The following is a 17430-nucleotide window of genomic DNA, read 5'->3' as shown; positions in this document are numbered from 1 at the left end:
CAGCCACCCTTCGGAGGAAGCTCATTTCTGCCGCTTGTATCCGCGACCTCGTTCTTTCGGTCACTACCCACAGCTCGTGGCCATAGGTGAGGGTAGGGACGTAGATCGACCGGTAAATTGAGAGCTTCGCTTTTACACTCAGCTCCCTCTTCACCACGACGGACCGGTGCAGCGTCCGCATTACTGCAGCTGCAGCCCCAATCCGTCTGTCGATCTCCGGCTCCCTTCTCCCATCACTCGCGAACAGGACCCCGAGATACTTGAACTCCTTCACTTGGGGCAGGAACTCATCCCCGACCCGGAGTGGGCACTCCACCCTTTTCCGGCTGAGAACCATGGCCTCGGATTTGGAGGTGCTGATCCTCATTCCCGCTGCTTCACACTCGGCTGCGAACCGTTCCAGTGCGAGCTGGAGGCCTTCACCCGATGAAGCCAACAGAACCACATCATCTGCAAAAATCAGAGATGAGATTCTGAGGCCACCAAAGCGAAAGCCCTCCGCCACTTGGCTGCGCCTAGAAATCCTGTCCATAAAAATTATGAACAGAACCGGAGACAAAGGGCAGCCCTGGCGGAGCCCATCACCCACCGGGAACGAGTCCGACTTATTGCCGGCAATGCGAACCAAGCTCTTGCAACGGTTGTATAGGGATCGAATGGCCCGTAGCAATGGGCCAGACACCCCATATTCCCGCAACACCTCCCACAGGACACCCCGAGGGACACGGTCGAATGCCTTCTCCAAGTCCACAAAACACATGTAGACTGGTTGGGCAAACTCCCATGCACCCTCAAGTATCCTGGAGAGGATAAAGAGCTGGTCCAGTGTTCCGCGACCAGGACGAAAACCGCATTGTTCCTCCTGTATCCGGGGTTCGACTAACGGACGAACTCTCCTTTCCAGCACCCTGGCATAGACTTTCCCAGGGAGGCTGAGGAGTGTGATCCCCCTGTAGTTGGAACACAGCAACTACAGGGGGACATGAGGTTGGAACACACCCTCATGTCCTTATTCATGTAAACATCAAAATAAGGACAAAATATAATTCTGACTGCATGTTTATCACTAATGTAACAAAATGGTAAATGCAATTTAAATGCTGTTTTCAGTCAACGTAAAGTTCGCTAAATAAAAATAACATAAAATTTACACAAACTGTACCTAACATACCTTTTCTTTCTGAGTTTACTTTTTTCCCACTTTTTAATCACATTTATACCTAAAAGATATTCAGACAGATTCAGACACATTCATTGAGCTCTGCACAGTTATCCATAAGGAGGAAGCAAAAACTGGGAGTTGAAGAAAATGCACGCTGGTAAGAGCTTCACTCGGTTCCATTTTATTTCAAATTCGGTTATTAATAAGTTGTTTGTTTGTTTTTGTTTTTTTTTTTAAAGTTGAATTATTAAAGAGTTTAAACACCACAAAATTACAGACTATGCCCAAATGAAATAAATTCAAACCACAAAATCTACCAATGATGGCTGGAAGTTCACAAAGGAATCCTGAGTATCTTCTAAACAGCCGAAGGACCAGTTTTCATGTTCACACTGAAGAATAATCACGTGCATATCAAGGACACGAAATCTGCTCTTTGAAAAGTCCACTGCCGTCCAGCTGCAGATCTTAATGACCGTATGCACAAGAATGCTGACTTAACTGTGTTGGAAATAAGACCAACATTCTTAGATTTAAATAAGTTGCATGAGGATGGAAAGCACTGTATCAAGCACAAGAGCTGTGTTTCATCTTCATAGTATAGTTTAGACTGTTTTGCTTTGTAGTTTATAGTTGATGTCAGGTGGCCAGGTTGGGTTTTTTTATGTGCTAAAGTTCCTACAAACTACAGTGCAGGACTGATCAACTATTGCCACACAATGCAGTCACGCCAAATTCTTTTCACAAATGTGAAATAATTTCATATTAAACAACCTCATTATGTAAATAACCAAGTCTAATATTTTTTCCCGTTTGTTTAAGTTTACATTTAGTTTTCTTTATGTGTCCTAGTTATGTTTAGGCCTTCCGTTACGTCTAAGACGTATTGTTTTTACGTCAAATTGTTAAACAAAAAAAGAAAGAAAAAACGAACAAAACAGAATTTGCCGCTGTTTGTCGTACTATAAATCCTTACTTAAAGAACTGAAAATTGTTTTCCGAGTGTAAATGTTGATGACTTCAGAATAAAGCACAAAGTCATCAGTTAAACCTCATAACCACGGTTTTAAGGTTATTTAACCCGCTCCGTGGACAGTTTTGAAATACTTCTGTTTTATTTGAATTATACCTCATTGAATTTAAGAGACAAATGCAAACTGAACGACAACTCGTTTCTGTCAACGCCACTGTAGCGGAACTGAAATTGTAGAAGCCAAGGTTCAAACACGGAAGTAAATAGCTGTGTACCAGAGCTGGGTAGGCTGGGTGCTCGCTGACCCTGGGGAGAAACAGCTTTAAAAGTATGAAGTTTACCTGCTGAAATAAAGGTAATGTTGTCATCTCCCTGAACCGCAGATGTTGGCGCTTTAGCCGTGTAACGTTTGTTTGACGTATCAGCCGGTGTTATCAACAGAGACACACATGTAGGTCCTTCTAGGAGGACTCCGCTACAAAGCGACAGGGGTGCCAAATCCTCGAATTTACGTCTAATTATTCATTTATGTGATATAATGTATTATTATGTGTAACTGAACTGCATAATTGTCGTACCGGAGACACTTCACCTAGCAGCGTAAGCGAGAGGCAAAGGTAAAGCCTGATTAGTTTAACAACAACACCTGTACCCTTGAACAGACGATTTTCTCTGTCGTCAGTCTGAAGTTATTGCTACAATTGATACGTTTATTATTATCATTCCTTTATTTATTCTGATTCATATTCCTTTAAAAACGCTTGATAGACAAGGTTGAAATTTACAGATGTTTTAAAATCAGAAGATTTGTCAACATTAAAAATTCCTCCCTGTGTTTTTATGTGACCTTTATTGTGTGCTCATCTTAACCATTCCTTTGTCCCATTTTTCATTAGATGCTTTCTGTTATATTCAGAAAAGGCAGCTTTGCAGCCCAGAAGGTAACATACACATGATTTTACCTTTTCATTGCTTTTTGTAGTTTTATAACTTAAAAAAATATATATATCGTGAATATCTTTCCAGGTATTACGCTGGGCAGGTCCTATGCAAAAATGCTGGCCGTCAGCTGGGACTGGGGCTTCTGTTTGTGGATCTGTATCTTCCAGCTGGGCTTCACCAGCTAGTCTCTGGTTTGCAGGAAGAGGAACAGGACAAGCAAAAGCTCTTGCTGTGTTTAGTTTTAATAAGACTGACCTCTTCCATAGAAACCAGAATCATGATGCTTCTTTTTGGATGAGGAGCCAACACTTCCACACTTCTGTTGCGAGGTTGAAAAAGCGAGCACTGCCTGAACCTCCCCCTAGAGAACTCGATCTGTTGCGCTATGACATGAAGGACTTTTTGAAAAGTCCCAGACCTGCCCTCTACCTGGGGTTTTCGGGGCTTGTCCCCTTCGTCTCACCCACCTTGTTTATGGCTGTGACTGAGAGCTACTACCCAGAGTTGGCTTATGCCCAGCTAGCCTATGCTGCCTCCATCATTTCTTTCCTTGGTGGAGCGAGATGGGGATTCGCTCTTCCCGAGAGCAGCCCAGCAAAACCTGACTGGATAAACCTGGCCAACAGCGTCGTCCCCTCCCTCTTGGCCTGGGTGGCCATGCTGATGAGTGACAGCATTGTTCCTGCTGCCACCATGGTCATCATGGGACTCGGAATCTCACTCCATTATGATCTGTCTCTCCTTCCCACTTACCCCAGTTGGTTCAAAGCCCTGCGCGCCATCCTGACCACTGTTGCGTTTTTTTCTCTCTTAGGCACCCTTATAATGAACGGTTCATACCCAGAGAAGAGCATTTTCAGGGATTGATGACATTTGGCTGGACAAGGCATCCCTGGGTTGTGCTAAATCTTTATTTGGGTGATCTGACTTCAAAGTTTTTCTTGATATTGATGATCTCTGAACCTGTTGGGTTGATCTCTGTTTCTAGAAGTTGCCTGTGTTAAATATCATGTTACAAACTGAACTCTGTTAAAGCAAACCAGAGATAAAAATAAATAAATAAAATTCAAGTCTGTCTGTCTACCTTTTAGTAACATGTGTTCCACTTGTTCATGGTAATGTGGACAAAATTTGTTCCATACTGTTTTCTCTTCCACATAAATCCATTACATTAAACTTGAACCTAGTCTTTCATATTATAGAGAAGAATCATGTGTCAGTGATTTTTAAAACCACTAGGAGACGCCAAAGTCAAGGATGTTCATATTGTATGAAGCAAGAAGGAAAATAAAAGACACTGAAATTGTAATCTTCTTACTGAGTTAATATTTAACACACACTGGGGAAGATAATTGTTCTATCTCCTACAAAATTTGTAAGTTTGCTCACTTTGAAAATATTTTAAAAGAAACAAACAGTTGCTCTGAACCCCATAGCAGAAAAACATGCCTGACTGTTGTGATGCTGGTGTTTGGGTCATACTCAGCATTTCTCTTCTTCATTTGATGCCAAAGAGCTCCGATTATGGTTTCATTTGATCACAACACTTTCTCCCAATTCATCGCAGAATCATTTAGACTGGCCTGAACATGTGTTGCAAGATCTCAGCCTATTACAGCGTGTTGTGTTGAATGAATGATGTCCTTGATGCCTGTGGTCCTAACTGCCTTTAGGTCATTAACAGGCTCCTCCTGTGCGGTTTGAGCTGATCTACCTCTTATCTCATGATCATCCTCATCCAGTGAGGTAAGATCTTGCATGGATCTCCACACTGGGGACGATTGATGGTCATTTTATATTTCTTCCATTTCCAAATAATTGGATTCCTGCTGATGGTCTTATAGCCCTTTTTTCCTACCTGATTCAAAGAATTTGCCCATATTACGTTTTGAGTTGTTAAATGAAAATTGCATATTTTTTAGGCAACATTTGCACTTCAAATTAGCAGCTCCACTGTTACACTGTAGTATTGACATCACCAGGGAAAGCAGTTATTACATAAGACCTGAAGTGGACTAATCTCTACTTAAAGCCTCAGCGATCGAGTGTCACACGAGGCCAGAGACGTGAACACAGTGTAGAATAAAAACCTGGGCTCACTGTACACTAATTGTCTCAGCTGGACAACAAATAATTTTATTGATGTTTGAAAAGAAATGCACGCACATCTTCTAACATTTGTATCCAGATTTATTCACATAAACACCAGCGCCTAATAAAGACATATTTGAAAGAAAGGCAAGAGAAAACAGGGGTGTTGAAGTCCACAGATATCTGAGAATAAAAAAACATATAAGGCACAATTCTACTTCTGTCCCGTATAAAAAGACCCTTTAAATGAACCAATGACCCTCAGATGAAATCCCTTATTAAAAAGTCAAACCTCTCTCAGATGTCACACAATGTGTAAATACAGTATTGCACTTGTTTGTTTGTTTTAGTTTCTTTGGATTTCTTTGTGAAACAGTTTTCCCACCACACGTGGGACTTGGTCAAATTATTTTTGATGATAAGAAGATAAACAAAAAAACAGAAGATTGCAGCAGGTGACTTCTTGGACTTTTTGATTAAATATTAGAGTAACGTTTCTATTCAACAATTAAACCAAAAAGAAATTACCCTGATAAGTGTTCTTGGTTTTCAAAGCCAGAGATGAACTGATCTGAAGTAGATCATGAGGCTTGTTGGAGTACATAAAGCTAGGAGTGCACAATCAACATAAACAACATTTGGAAACTTTGTAGAGATCTTCCTACTCACTGTCAGCCCTGCGTTAGCGCTGCAGGATTTTCTTTGTATGAGCAAAGGCCTGCGGTCTCAGTGGACTGCAGGTAAACAAGGGCAAACAACATATGTAAAAAAGGAGGGAGTGTTTTGAAATTTAAAAAAAAAGTTGGGTGCACCTTTTCTTGCACTCGTAAACACATGCGGTCACTGAGAACTCTGCTGCCTACTTCTGAATACCCAGACCAGACCGCATGTACTCGTACACCACGTAGCTAATGCTGACGGCTGGTATGACTTTCATGAAATTGGGCAGGATGCCGCGGTAAAGTCCAAAGAAGCCCTCCTTTTTCATAATCTTCTTCACCATCAGATTCATCGGCAGCTGCTCTGAGCCCTCAACAGAAGCTGAGAAAAGAAAGGTAAAGCCAGATGAGTGAAGAAAAAGATCTCCTCATGTTTAAAATCTCTAGATTTTAGAAGTATTGGCTGCTTATAAGCAGCATATGTTTGAAATTAGCTTAGATTAAAGAACTGAAAATTGTTTTCCAAGTGTAAATGTTGATGACTTCAGAATAAAGCACAAAGTCCTCAGTTAAACCTCATAACCACGGTTTTAAGGTTATTTAACCCCCTCTGTGGACAGTTTTGAAGTATTTCTTTTATTTGAATGATACCTCATTGAAGTTAAGAGACAAATGCAAAATAAAACCTATTCCAGTATATTTATGTGGATACTTTTTGGTGGCCCACCATGTTTCAGGTGTTTTATATATCATCATTTGGAAGTCTTAAATTATTTAAACAGAACTTCTAAAGAAACAATAATACTTGACATATTTTACAGTGCTATTTTTTTTTAAATTGTAAAATGCAGAACCAGCTGGTAAAAAACAAAGTAGCCGATACTGCTAATCAAATGCACTTGATTACTAATCATCAGCCAGTATGAGCACCTGTATTAAAGCAGAAGTTTTGGCAGTTAACACAACGCCAAGGAGGAAAAACATCAGCAATGATCTTAGAGATGCAACTGTTGCTGCTCATCAGTCTGAGAAGGGTTATAATCATCCTGCAGTGAAAAAGATTATCCACAGAATGTATGATGCTCAGAGAAATTGCAAAAAAAGAGCAAAACCTTACGAGAGCTGTGCACAAATGCAGCAAAGCTTAATGACGAGAGACTAATGAAATCAAACGGAAAACCTCAAGCACTTAAGACCTGTTAAGAATCAGGTGATGTTTTTTAAATCATGTTTTTAAATGATGTCCTATAAAAACTTGGGGCTTTTTTCACATTACTGCAAGTAAAATTTAGATAAAGGGCTTGTTTATGATATTTTGTACTCTTGTAGTTTTACTTTAAATGGTCTCAGCACTCATTCAGGTCCTTTACCGTTTCCTCTCTTGAATACTGAAGCACATGCATGGCTCAAATGTCTAATAAACAGAGTAGTTATAAAGAACTCACATAGATTTATTAATTTTCCATTTAAGCAGAGATTTCATGAAAAAATCTTGAATTTCCTCGTAAAACACTTTATAATCTCTGAACAACTCAGTGGCATTATGGTACTACAAGTTAAATGCAAGCATTAATAAAGGGGGCTATTTCTTTAATAAGGTTTGGTTCACCGTACCTTGTGCTTGCATGCGGGTTCGGATCAGAGCCAGGGGATAGCTGGCCAGCTGGCCGCAGGTGCTGGAAATGGTACCACAGCCCAGCAGCACCAGAACCCCTGGATTGGCTGTGTCTTTGGCATAGTGGGACAACCAGAAGTTCTTCAAGCTCTGGTATGGAATACACAGGAATGAATGACAGATGAGAGTGAGGGTTGATGCATAATATTTTGCAAAATCAGCACACAAGCGATGCTTAAACAGATTAAAATGGAGTTTTCTATGGAAGCATAGTGTTGTAGGTGATTCTGAACCTTCCGAACATTTTTCCAGACAGGAATGATTCATCAGGATTTACCTCATACACTGCCAGATCTATCCCAGCGTAGGGGATAATGCCCAGAATATTGGGAATGTAGCCCTTGTAAAATGCCTTCACTCCCTCATTCTTCAGGACTTTCTTGGCACAGTCAAACATTCCCGAGTACTGTCCGGTTTTCCTTAGGGTCATACGGGTTTTCATCACCTGAAGAGACAAAGATGATTAGTGTGGCTGTTTTACATCAGGCTGCACGTTTGACTTAACGTGTTACTGCATCTTTTATGCTACTGGATTGGTTAAGACATCTAAAATTTGTTTGGACACTAAGATATGATCAAACAAGACACATGAGGTAATTAACAAACCAATAAAACTGCACCATCTATAATGTGGGTGTATGCGTTAGTCCCCGTAGAGAAATTACTCCTCTGCATTCACTCAGTGAAGAAGTGGGCAGCCACCAATGGAGCGCCCAGGGAGCAGTGCGTGGGGACGGTAACTTGCTCAGGGGTACCTCAGTGTAGCCGTTCAGTGGATTCGAACCCCCAACCTTCCGATCATGAGGCAACCACTTTACCTACTGAGCTATCCCTGCCCCCATGTGTCTCCATATTTGATATGGAAACTTGCTTGCCCCTCCTGTGGTGCCTCCTCCTGTTACTATCATCCACACGTGCACTCTTTATGCATCTGTGCTGTAAAGACTACACTTCCACTCACCTCCATGGGGTAGATGGCAGTTTGTGCGGTGGCTCCAGCCAACGATCCTGCCATGAACCTCTCGTGGGACTTCACCTTACCCGGTTCACTGGACAGCAGCTTCTTATACTGGTGACACGGGAACATGAAAACCGAACGGCTCAGCAGGATCACACATCAGTGACAAAAGTGAGTGCTAGTGTTAGTAGTTCTCAACATGTAACATTTAACGTGAACATAAGCTGCGATTTATACTGGAGTCTGTAAAGAGGAGGAGAATTTACCTGTTCATAAGCCATGAATTTAATGGCTGTCTCGGGGGCGATCTTCATGACATTGATACCATTTCCTCTCCACAAAGAAGCCACCCCTCCTTCTTTTAGCATTTGCTTAAAGCCGCTGACCAGGCTGATTTTGTTGGTTGTAGAAGCGTGCACCTGGGGGGAAAAGCACTTTTAAGTTATAACTAAGCAGCAAGGGCTCGAAATTCAATTGCTGAAATTCAAAGTGAGCATCAGAATGGAGAAGAAGGGTGATTTAAATGAGTTTGAATATAGTACAGTGGTTAGCATATAAGCATGGATCCACGATGCCATGAATCATTGGGTCAGGCTGGTGGTGATGGTGTAATGGTGTGGGGGATATTTACTTTGGTACACTTTGGACCCATTGCTACCAATAGAGCTTACCTGAGTGCTAATGGTGGCCATTTCCATCCCTTTATAACCACCGTGTACCCACCTTCTGATGGCTGCTTCCAGGAGCATAATGCATCATGTCACTAAGCTTAAATCAACTGGTTTCTTGAACATGATAGCAAGTTTACTGTACTGATCACAATCCAATAGAGAGCCTTTTGGGGTGTGGTGGAACGGGAGATTTGTATCATGATGTGCAGCCGACAAATCTGCAGCAACTATGTGATGACGTCATGTCAATATGTAGCAAAATCTCTGAGGAATGTTTCCAACACCGTGCTGAATCTTTTCCATGAAGAATGAAAGCAGTTCTGAAGGGAAAAGTGAATCCAACCCAGTACTAGCAAGATGTACCTAATAAAGTGTCTGCTGAATGTATTTATATGGTATTTTTTAAAAACAGGATAACCCAAACTAACACAAGACCAGCATTTTGAAGCACACTTATCACCACATGGACCAATGCACACATTTAGTAAAAATCCAGTTCCTGGAGAAAAGGACCGATGAACAACCCAACAGGAATTTTATAAAATCTAAAAGAAATCTTGACCCACCTGCATGAACACCTTCATTCTGTCCAGAGGGGCGGTTCCTGTACGGGACACAGCACCCGCCACTGCTCCTGCAGACAGCTGCTTCCACCACAGACCTGTCGTCTTCTCTTCCTCTGTGAACTCATCTGGGATGGTGAGGCTGTCACCAATGTCCAAAACCTACACCCAATACAGTACAATCAAGTCACAGTCAAAGAGACTGACGGCTGAGAATAGACTGTCTATAAAAGATGCACATAGCCTCTGGGACAGTCTTAATCCTGTAACCTCTGTAATTATTAGTAGAATTATTTATTATTTACAAAAATAAATAAAATATTCACTCTTTAAAAAATAGAATACATTTATCAAATAATAAATCCAACATATATTTATTAATACTAAAAAATAAAATAAAAAATACCCCCATTGCAGTTCCACCTTTAAGGTCCAGTAAGACCATAAGTTGCTCCTACACTTTTCTTTTCCCAAGCTAACTACTCAGTTATAAGGTGTTTTTTGTTTTGTTTTTTCACAGTGAACAAGTACCGGTAATGCTCTTTGATAATTGGGCTCGCTTGCTAGCACTGGCTAATTAGCGCTATCCCCTTTTCCAAAATATACAGAAAAAAAAATCACGGAAATGGCCAAAATGTAAAATAAATAAAGGCTTTAACACAATCTAATGACATGTTGGCTAGGTCAATCATTTGGATACTATGCTGTTACAGTAAGTTTGTCAAAGAAAGCTAAATAGTCCCTGAAAGCTGGTGAAATTGCAGATTTGCGTGTGATACTACTGTCAAAACATAAGAGCTTTATTCTATATTCTGATTTTGTCTCTTACACTACCATTTTGAATCCTTTTAAATGCAGTTTAGAAGGAAGGAAGAACCCTTAAAGGCCCTTTCTGAACTGAGCGGTTTCTGTCACACTTCAAGCCTTATTATAGAACAAAATGGTTTGCATCAGAAGTTAGTGAGGGTGGTTTCTGCCTATGCAGCCACCCTTTGGAAAACCCAGGAACTATTTTAGCGATCATTAAACCACGTCTTTATTAATAAATGTAAAGGTGTCAAAACTAGACTACTCTGCAGATGAACTTTTAGCTAAGCTGGGCAGCCTCATAACCACACATTCCCAGCTTCACCTTAAACGTAATGCCTAGAAGGATGGGACACATGCCATATCCTTATCCAAAACTTGCATAACTACAGGTCCATGCTGCGAGATCAGTTACATCACCGCGCGTCACTGACGTAAAGTTGCCGTTTTGAGATCACAGATGCAGCAGGGGGGGTTTGGTTTTTGTTTTTTTTTACTTTTACCACTGCAGTAATGTATCAGCCTTTTTTTAAACAAACCACAAATAACAAATCTGCCCCCTTAAGACATTTTTAAGGCAGGAGTTGACGGCTAACATTAGTTTTAGTTTTATCTGCAAATAGAACACTGTGTTATAAAATTATATTTGGCTAGAAATTTGCCTTGGCACCCTTGAAGCTTATATTACCTGTGCATTACGTCAGGTATGATGTGTTTTTAAAGAATGCTAGTCAGCGGCTGGGCCTCTTCATACCTGACATGATGTAAAGGTGAAAATATTAACTTGTGTTCTCCGGTGGACATAATTGCTACACTATTTCTAAACTACCTCAACCATGCCTCAGCTAAAGATAATAATACTTTTACCCATGACCACATGACAACCAAAACTCAACATCTGAATACAAGAACCTACCATGTCCACATCCACCTCATACAGCCAATCATCTTCCAAGTCGAGGAAAAACCAGCTTTCCTGACGTTGCTGTTGCTGCTGGTGAGGCTGCAGCAGAACCAAGGCCATCTCAAGCCTTTGATAAGGCTGCTAGCTCTAGCAGTTCTAACAAAGGACAAAGTCCCTCCTATAAACACCAGTTCTCAGACCCGTCAGGATCCTTCACACGATTCTGATCAAGGGCCCAGACAGAGGTCGACAGTCCGCAGAGCAACGCACTAAATCCAAAGAGCTTCGGCTTGAACGCTGGAAATAACAAGACCTTGTCATTGCCATAGATGCTCCCAACAAGTCATCAAGTCTCACAGACGCATCATCTCGGATTCTTCTCTCCTGTTCCTTTCTAGACTAAATAGTCTTCCTCTCACCTCCTCCAGTCCTCCTAAATGATACACTAATCCACCCACAGCTCAGGCTGAAATTAGCTCATCTCTGCCAAGCTTAGAAACCAAAGGTTAATTAGACTTCCGAGCTTATGCCAGTGAATGAACTCAGCGAACGCTAGAGATTAACCACTGACTGAAAGTGGACACTCCTCTAGCACGCAACTGTACTTAAATATAGGCAGCAGCCCTTCAGGGTTTGATTATTCCCTGATAATCTAATAAAATGTCAGAGTTTCATGTTTGCTCCATTCAAGAAGATTTCTTTTACCATTCAGAGTTCATTTCATTCACAAGTGACAAATTCTTCAGACTCCTCCCCCCTTTCATCTGCCCTGGTCATGAACGAATCACACTACTCATCTGTTGCCAAAATTCCCCCAAATCCGTTATTGTGTGTCACCTCTCTGTGACAGAAGCCTGCACTGCAACTAAAATATTAACAGTATGCAGTTTAAACTTCAATATATATATAGATTTTTATTTTTTTTTATTTTTTTTTTACCTAAAACACACACCAACCCATGTCCAATAATAATAAGAAATACGGCATCTTCTGCAACAAAACCAGCCATTGAAGTAGTGCAAAACAACACCTGGAATTGCCTGCACCAGCCACTGCAACCACACCAACTACTCAAACATCAGCAACAACTGCAACCATCTGAAACTAATGCCAACTACTGCAAACAAAGCAAACGCTAAAACAACAGCGACACATACAGCATAATGTAGAGATAGTGAGTAGCACTCCTTACCGTGGAGTGCTTCCAGTAGCGGACGATCTCCTGCAGGTTGGTGGCTGGGTTAAACAGGAAGTGCTCTCGCCATTCATTCCAGTCCACAGTCATGGTGCCATCCACATCAATACTGTAGGTTAGATGCTTTTTTATTTATTTAAAAACTAAACCATTGAGGCTGTATACTTAATATGCCACTGCTCTACTTTCATGTTCTGCTACTGTCCTCACTGGCCCCTCCAGCCCCACTTCCCCCATCAGTTACTGCATTTTGTGTTTACTTTAGTTCCACTGTTATGTGTACTCCTGCACATGTGCAGCTTCAAGCTTTGCTTATGCAAATCCTGTGCATTACAGTTCAGTCCGTGCTGCAGCATGAACCACAACTGACAACTGACTGTATTTATATGTATTTACTGTTCTTTGTGTGTGTGTGTGTGTGTGTGTGTGTGTGTGTGTGTGTGTGTGTGTGTGTGTGTGTGTGTGTGTGTTGATATTTTGAATATAAAATAATGATAAGATAAATATAATTAATATTTTAAAAATAACATGATAAATTAACGCACATGCTATAATACATGAGTGAAGTGAGCAAGCATGCAGGCCTGGCCAAAACCACCAGTAACATGTTTTTTTACTAGTTTCTGTAAATAATGAAGGATTTATGGAACAAACTGTAATTCTGATAAACACACAGGAGTTTTCAGAGTTTTAATCAATACCAGTAGTTCTTTTATTCTCACTAAACTGCTACTGTGTGTTAAAACCATGTGTTACTCTTTCTTTACATCCAAATGTGTAGTGAGTTTGAGTATCAGCATGACATTAAACACACCAATAAACATATTCTGACTGACAAGACGTGGCTTGGTCCAAAGTCAGCGACCAGCCGTGCACTTGCAATTCGAAAATATTATTTTCTGGTGTCGACGCGCCGCGTCAGGAGTGTAAAACATCTTGCCAGCTCCTTATCATGTGCACTCACTCCTCTTTTCAGCCAAACCACACACTGAGCCAGTTATCAGTCGCTCACACGGTTCCCACCTTTAACTTGTCAGGCTGCTTTCTTTCTCGTCTTGCTCGGGACACTGCTGTAATAAATAAATAAGCTGAAATACCTTTGAAGGATTTTCTCTGCATGCTCTTTGCTGATTTCCAGCCCCAGATCAGCAAGTGACTGCCTTATCTCCGTAATGTCTATACGACCTGTAGAAAGTAAGCATTTATTTCTACTTTTTCTCTTTTTGTGCATTTTCAATATTAAAATGTGCTACATATTAAAATGGCACCGTACCATCTTTATTTTTGTCCAAGCTCTTGAAGGTCAGTTGTAATTTCTTCTCATGTTCTTTCAGGTACTTGGAGAATTCGCTGAAGTCGAGCCCCTCATCTTTGTTTCTGTCTCCAGAAGAAATGATTTTCTAAAGGGGAAAAAAAAAACACACCCACACACAGAATATTAGCAATCATTCTGCTTCGTGTTGCCGTACCTCATTTGTTTGCTGCAGCCGGGTGTTTGACCTCCTCATAAGGCGGAGGGAGAGGTCTGGGTTCTGCTGAGCCATAAGGGGAGTCTTCCATCTCCTGCTCAAACAGCAGCTGGCTGATTGTGGCGGTTGGTGGCAGAATAACGCAGCAAAATGCTCCTTTACTTTATCTCAACTCACTCTCTGTGTTTTTAGCCTTCTGTCTGCCCGAGTTACTGCCATTGCTTTCACAAGTGTTGACGATGTCCCAAGATCAAGACAAAAAAAATCCATTGTTTCTCCAGGCTGAAGCGAATTAATGGAAACAAAAATAACGCCTGGTACCAAATCTGTTATGAGCATTGGCTCTTTGTTAAGAAGTAAACCAGCAAATGAGAACTGTCAGTATGTTTGTATGAGAGCACAAAGGAGGAGAGCATTATAGTTTTGACAGATGAATTTTTGCTCCGAATGAGGGCACTGACCAAATTAGGTTATCTGTCTTACTACCCATTTATTACACAGTTATGTGCGGGGAATGTGCAGTTGTTTGATTAGTAAAGGTGGGACCTTCCACTTACAGTCTCAGCCCACAGTAAAAGTTCACCTTTGAGACAGCTTTAAAAATTCTAGAGCAGTTTTTTTTCCAATCCCTTCAGCTCTTTACAGACGCCTGGGTGTCCTGAGTGCAATTCCAGAGAATTCAGAGTTTGTCTTCACTACTCAAGCTGTTTTCAAGAAACTGAAGAAAATACTTTTAAGCCATGACAACAAAGCATGCACGTGGAAATAACCTCTCACAGATACTGCACTTTCAGAGTAAGAGCATTTTCAGCAGCTACACAAAAGTGACTGTTTGTGACTGTGGAGGAGAGCTTTAGTGTTAGTTTAAGGACAAGACTACTGTCAGATCTTTTGGAGCCTGTTGTGCAGGTATATGGACTTAATTGCCTTGCTCAAAGAAAGGAAGGGCATGCAACAATATTTAGAATCTAGATGGCTTAAGAAATGCTTTTAACCCTAACTAGGCATGGATAAACTTGAAAAACAAGTACTTAATAGTATGTCTGTGAAGGTTCTCAGTCATCCAGGTCATCGTATTCTAAGGAGATTGGAAAGAAAAGCGTCTGGACTTTTTTAAGTTTCTTGAAGATGTTTCACCTCTCATCTGAGAAGATTCTTCAGTTCTAAGAGCAAGAGCAAGTCCTTAAAAGCTCCCAAAGCTTCCTAGGAATTTGAACTTCTGCTGATGAGGTGCCGTGGGAACTTTTACTTTTTCCAACTTGTGAAAATATTACTGAGGCTGCACTACACCGCTCTCGCTTTTATCTCTGGCTGAACTGCAAATCTTAGGTGTCTAGAGGTCCAAAATAACCTGGGGTGTAACAATCAGCTGATGAGACGATTATGTTATAATTGCACTATTTTGTCAGTCAAAAAATTAGTACCACGTGCATCCTCTCAAAGACAGACCTTTGCCTGCGAAAATCGGACACTTGGTTAAAAGTCAGTGTAATGCGCACAAAAAATAAGAATCCAGTCATCATAAAGATCGGTAACGAAAACAAATAAATAACCTTCTAAGAGTCAATCTGACTGCACTTGGCTGCTCTGGCGGCTGTAATTTCACTTCTTTTAAGGTTAACGCTGCCGCTACAAGAAATATTTGTTGTGGTTTTCTCTCCGTATTTGGGATTTCTGCGCACTCCTGTTTGGATCCGTTACTCTACCTGAGCTGCCCCTTTCTCAGCCTTGATGCCCATAGCATCCAGGCCTGCCTTCAGCTCGGACACATCCACTTTTCCATCCTTGTTAGTGTCCAGCTTGGCGAACAGCTCTTCGTATGCTTTCGACGCATTGTCAGCGCATCGACAGTCCGTAAAAAAGAGCTTCCTCGCCACCTGATACATCTTAAAACTATAAATGAAAAACGTCGCAGGCCTGTAGAGCTCCACGCACACACACACACTAACAGAAACTGGGTAAGCAATCTGATGTGGCAACTGATTCCTGTGGCTTGCGCTTCTGGTTTCAGGACTTCCGCGGTGTAGCCTAGGGAAGTGATAGAAAAGTCCTTATGGGTCGGCGTCGGTGTAAAGTCCAGCGGGCACACGATAATGTGCAGATTTGGCCAACAGAGAGCTTTTTGCGGATGAGGTAGGAGCGCTGTACAGATCGGTGGAGGGACTCGGTTTGGGAGACCTCCTCTTTTTAGTCCCCACACGCACACGCTCACGGAGACACACCCTTCAACAACAACACACGCGCACTGCTCTGTTACTACTACTCATGGGCGGCATTTCAACATTTCCTCACAAGTCAACTATAGCTTTTTCTCATCCTCTCAAGTCTTGTCCACCTTTAGGCGTTTTTACTTGGTTTGCTGTGGTGGAAACGTCCCCACGCGAACGCACGCACGCGTTCAGACTGTACAGTAGCCTAGTGTGCAAGGATCGTCATCCTGTACCCATCGGTCTGCAGTACAAAGTCGGTATAACTTATCTTTGTCTATCCGGTGAGTCATACTCAAAAGAATCCGGCAGCTGTTCTGGGCAAAATTAACCCCATAAGCTTGTAATTGCCTCAAAGCACGGGAGGGGTGCTCTTCAAGGCCACTTTGACATATTTTGTTTAAATCTTTCAGAGAAATTGTACATCTTCATGTTTAATTGGACCTTCCTTTTCTCTCATCCTGCTTGGGAACAGCTTTTTAACCGCTACTAGGGATGGGAAAAGTTTCTAGAATAACACATATGCTGTTAAATTGTGCAAGTTGTGCAACAGTTTATTGGCTGTACAGTTCCTACGATGTACCACCAGATGGAGACAAACGTCAAATAACTAAACAGCAGCTGGTTTTGCTTTCTTGTAGTAATCTGTCCAATCAGTGCTGCCGAAAGAGGAGGCGGGCTTCGGTTTGCAACAAACATAAAGCTGTTATCCTTTCACATCCGGTTAGTCATCAATAGCTTCAAAGTAAAATAACCAAGAAACAAAACGGCAACAGAGAAAAGGCTGACATATTAAAAAAAAGGCAAATGTTTGTGTGCTCCTGGGAATGAGAAAATAGGATTTCTTAAATAAAGTGTTAGCTCTTAAAAACAAAAACAGGTCTTGGAATTGAAGCAACACATTTATTTGAATTTTAAAATCCCCGCGGATCATCAGAATCGCAAACACACACATCCACATATAAGCTACAAGATCTACAAAGCACTGTTTTACTGTTTTACTTATTATTGCTTTCTTTTAGTCGTGTGAAGCGAACCTGCAAAGTAAGAATGCCATTGCTCTACTTAACGATTTGTGTTTTGCGGTGTACATGACAATAAACTTCTTGAATCTTGATCTTATTTATTTATATTTTTGTTTCCAAGGACCCAAA

The 17430-nt window shown here is 41.3% G+C and overlaps 2 protein-coding genes across 4 annotated transcripts; one reads left to right on the top strand and one right to left on the bottom strand.

The window, feature by feature from the left end:
* The first annotated feature begins 2349 nt into the window (after positions 1 to 2349).
* On the top strand, positions 2350 to 4150 carry LOC113009155 (transmembrane protein 69-like). 2 transcript variants are annotated; one of them, XM_026147308.1, is made up of 3 exons: positions 2350 to 2490; positions 3032 to 3076; positions 3162 to 4150. In XM_026147308.1, exons 2-3 carry the CDS (start codon positions 3032 to 3034, stop codon positions 3942 to 3944), a joined length of 828 nt encoding a protein of 275 aa, XP_026003093.1. In that variant the 5' UTR covers positions 2350 to 2490; the 3' UTR covers positions 3945 to 4150. The 2 variants fall into 2 exon arrangements, with proteins under 2 accessions (XP_026003093.1, XP_026003094.1); XM_026147309.1 differs by lacking the exon at positions 2350 to 2490 and adding an exon at positions 2497 to 2752.
* Positions 4151 to 5249: 1099 nt separating this feature from the next.
* Positions 5250 to 16531, bottom strand: LOC113009144 (calcium-binding mitochondrial carrier protein SCaMC-1). Of its 2 annotated transcripts, none has more exons than XM_026147292.1 (10): positions 15776 to 16531; positions 13874 to 14000; positions 13698 to 13785; positions 12598 to 12709; positions 9698 to 9856; positions 8727 to 8879; positions 8464 to 8571; positions 7780 to 7947; positions 7442 to 7592; positions 5250 to 6209 (listed from the first exon to the last, which is right to left on the bottom strand). In XM_026147292.1, exons 1-10 carry the CDS (start codon positions 15953 to 15955, stop codon positions 6028 to 6030), a joined length of 1428 nt encoding a protein of 475 aa, XP_026003077.1. In that variant the 5' UTR covers positions 15956 to 16531; the 3' UTR covers positions 5250 to 6027. The 2 variants fall into 2 exon arrangements, with proteins under 2 accessions (XP_026003077.1, XP_026003078.1); XM_026147293.1 differs by lacking the exon at positions 15776 to 16531 and adding an exon at positions 14101 to 15146.
* Between the last annotated feature and the right edge of the window lie 899 nt (positions 16532 to 17430).

The sequence above is a fragment of the Astatotilapia calliptera genome, chromosome 17, assembly GCF_900246225.1.
Source record: "Astatotilapia calliptera chromosome 17, fAstCal1.2, whole genome shotgun sequence".
Taxonomy (NCBI): domain Eukaryota; kingdom Metazoa; phylum Chordata; class Actinopteri; order Cichliformes; family Cichlidae; genus Astatotilapia; species Astatotilapia calliptera.
The sequence above is the reverse complement of the archived record's forward strand: the minus strand, read 5'-3'. Positions and strand labels throughout refer to the sequence as shown.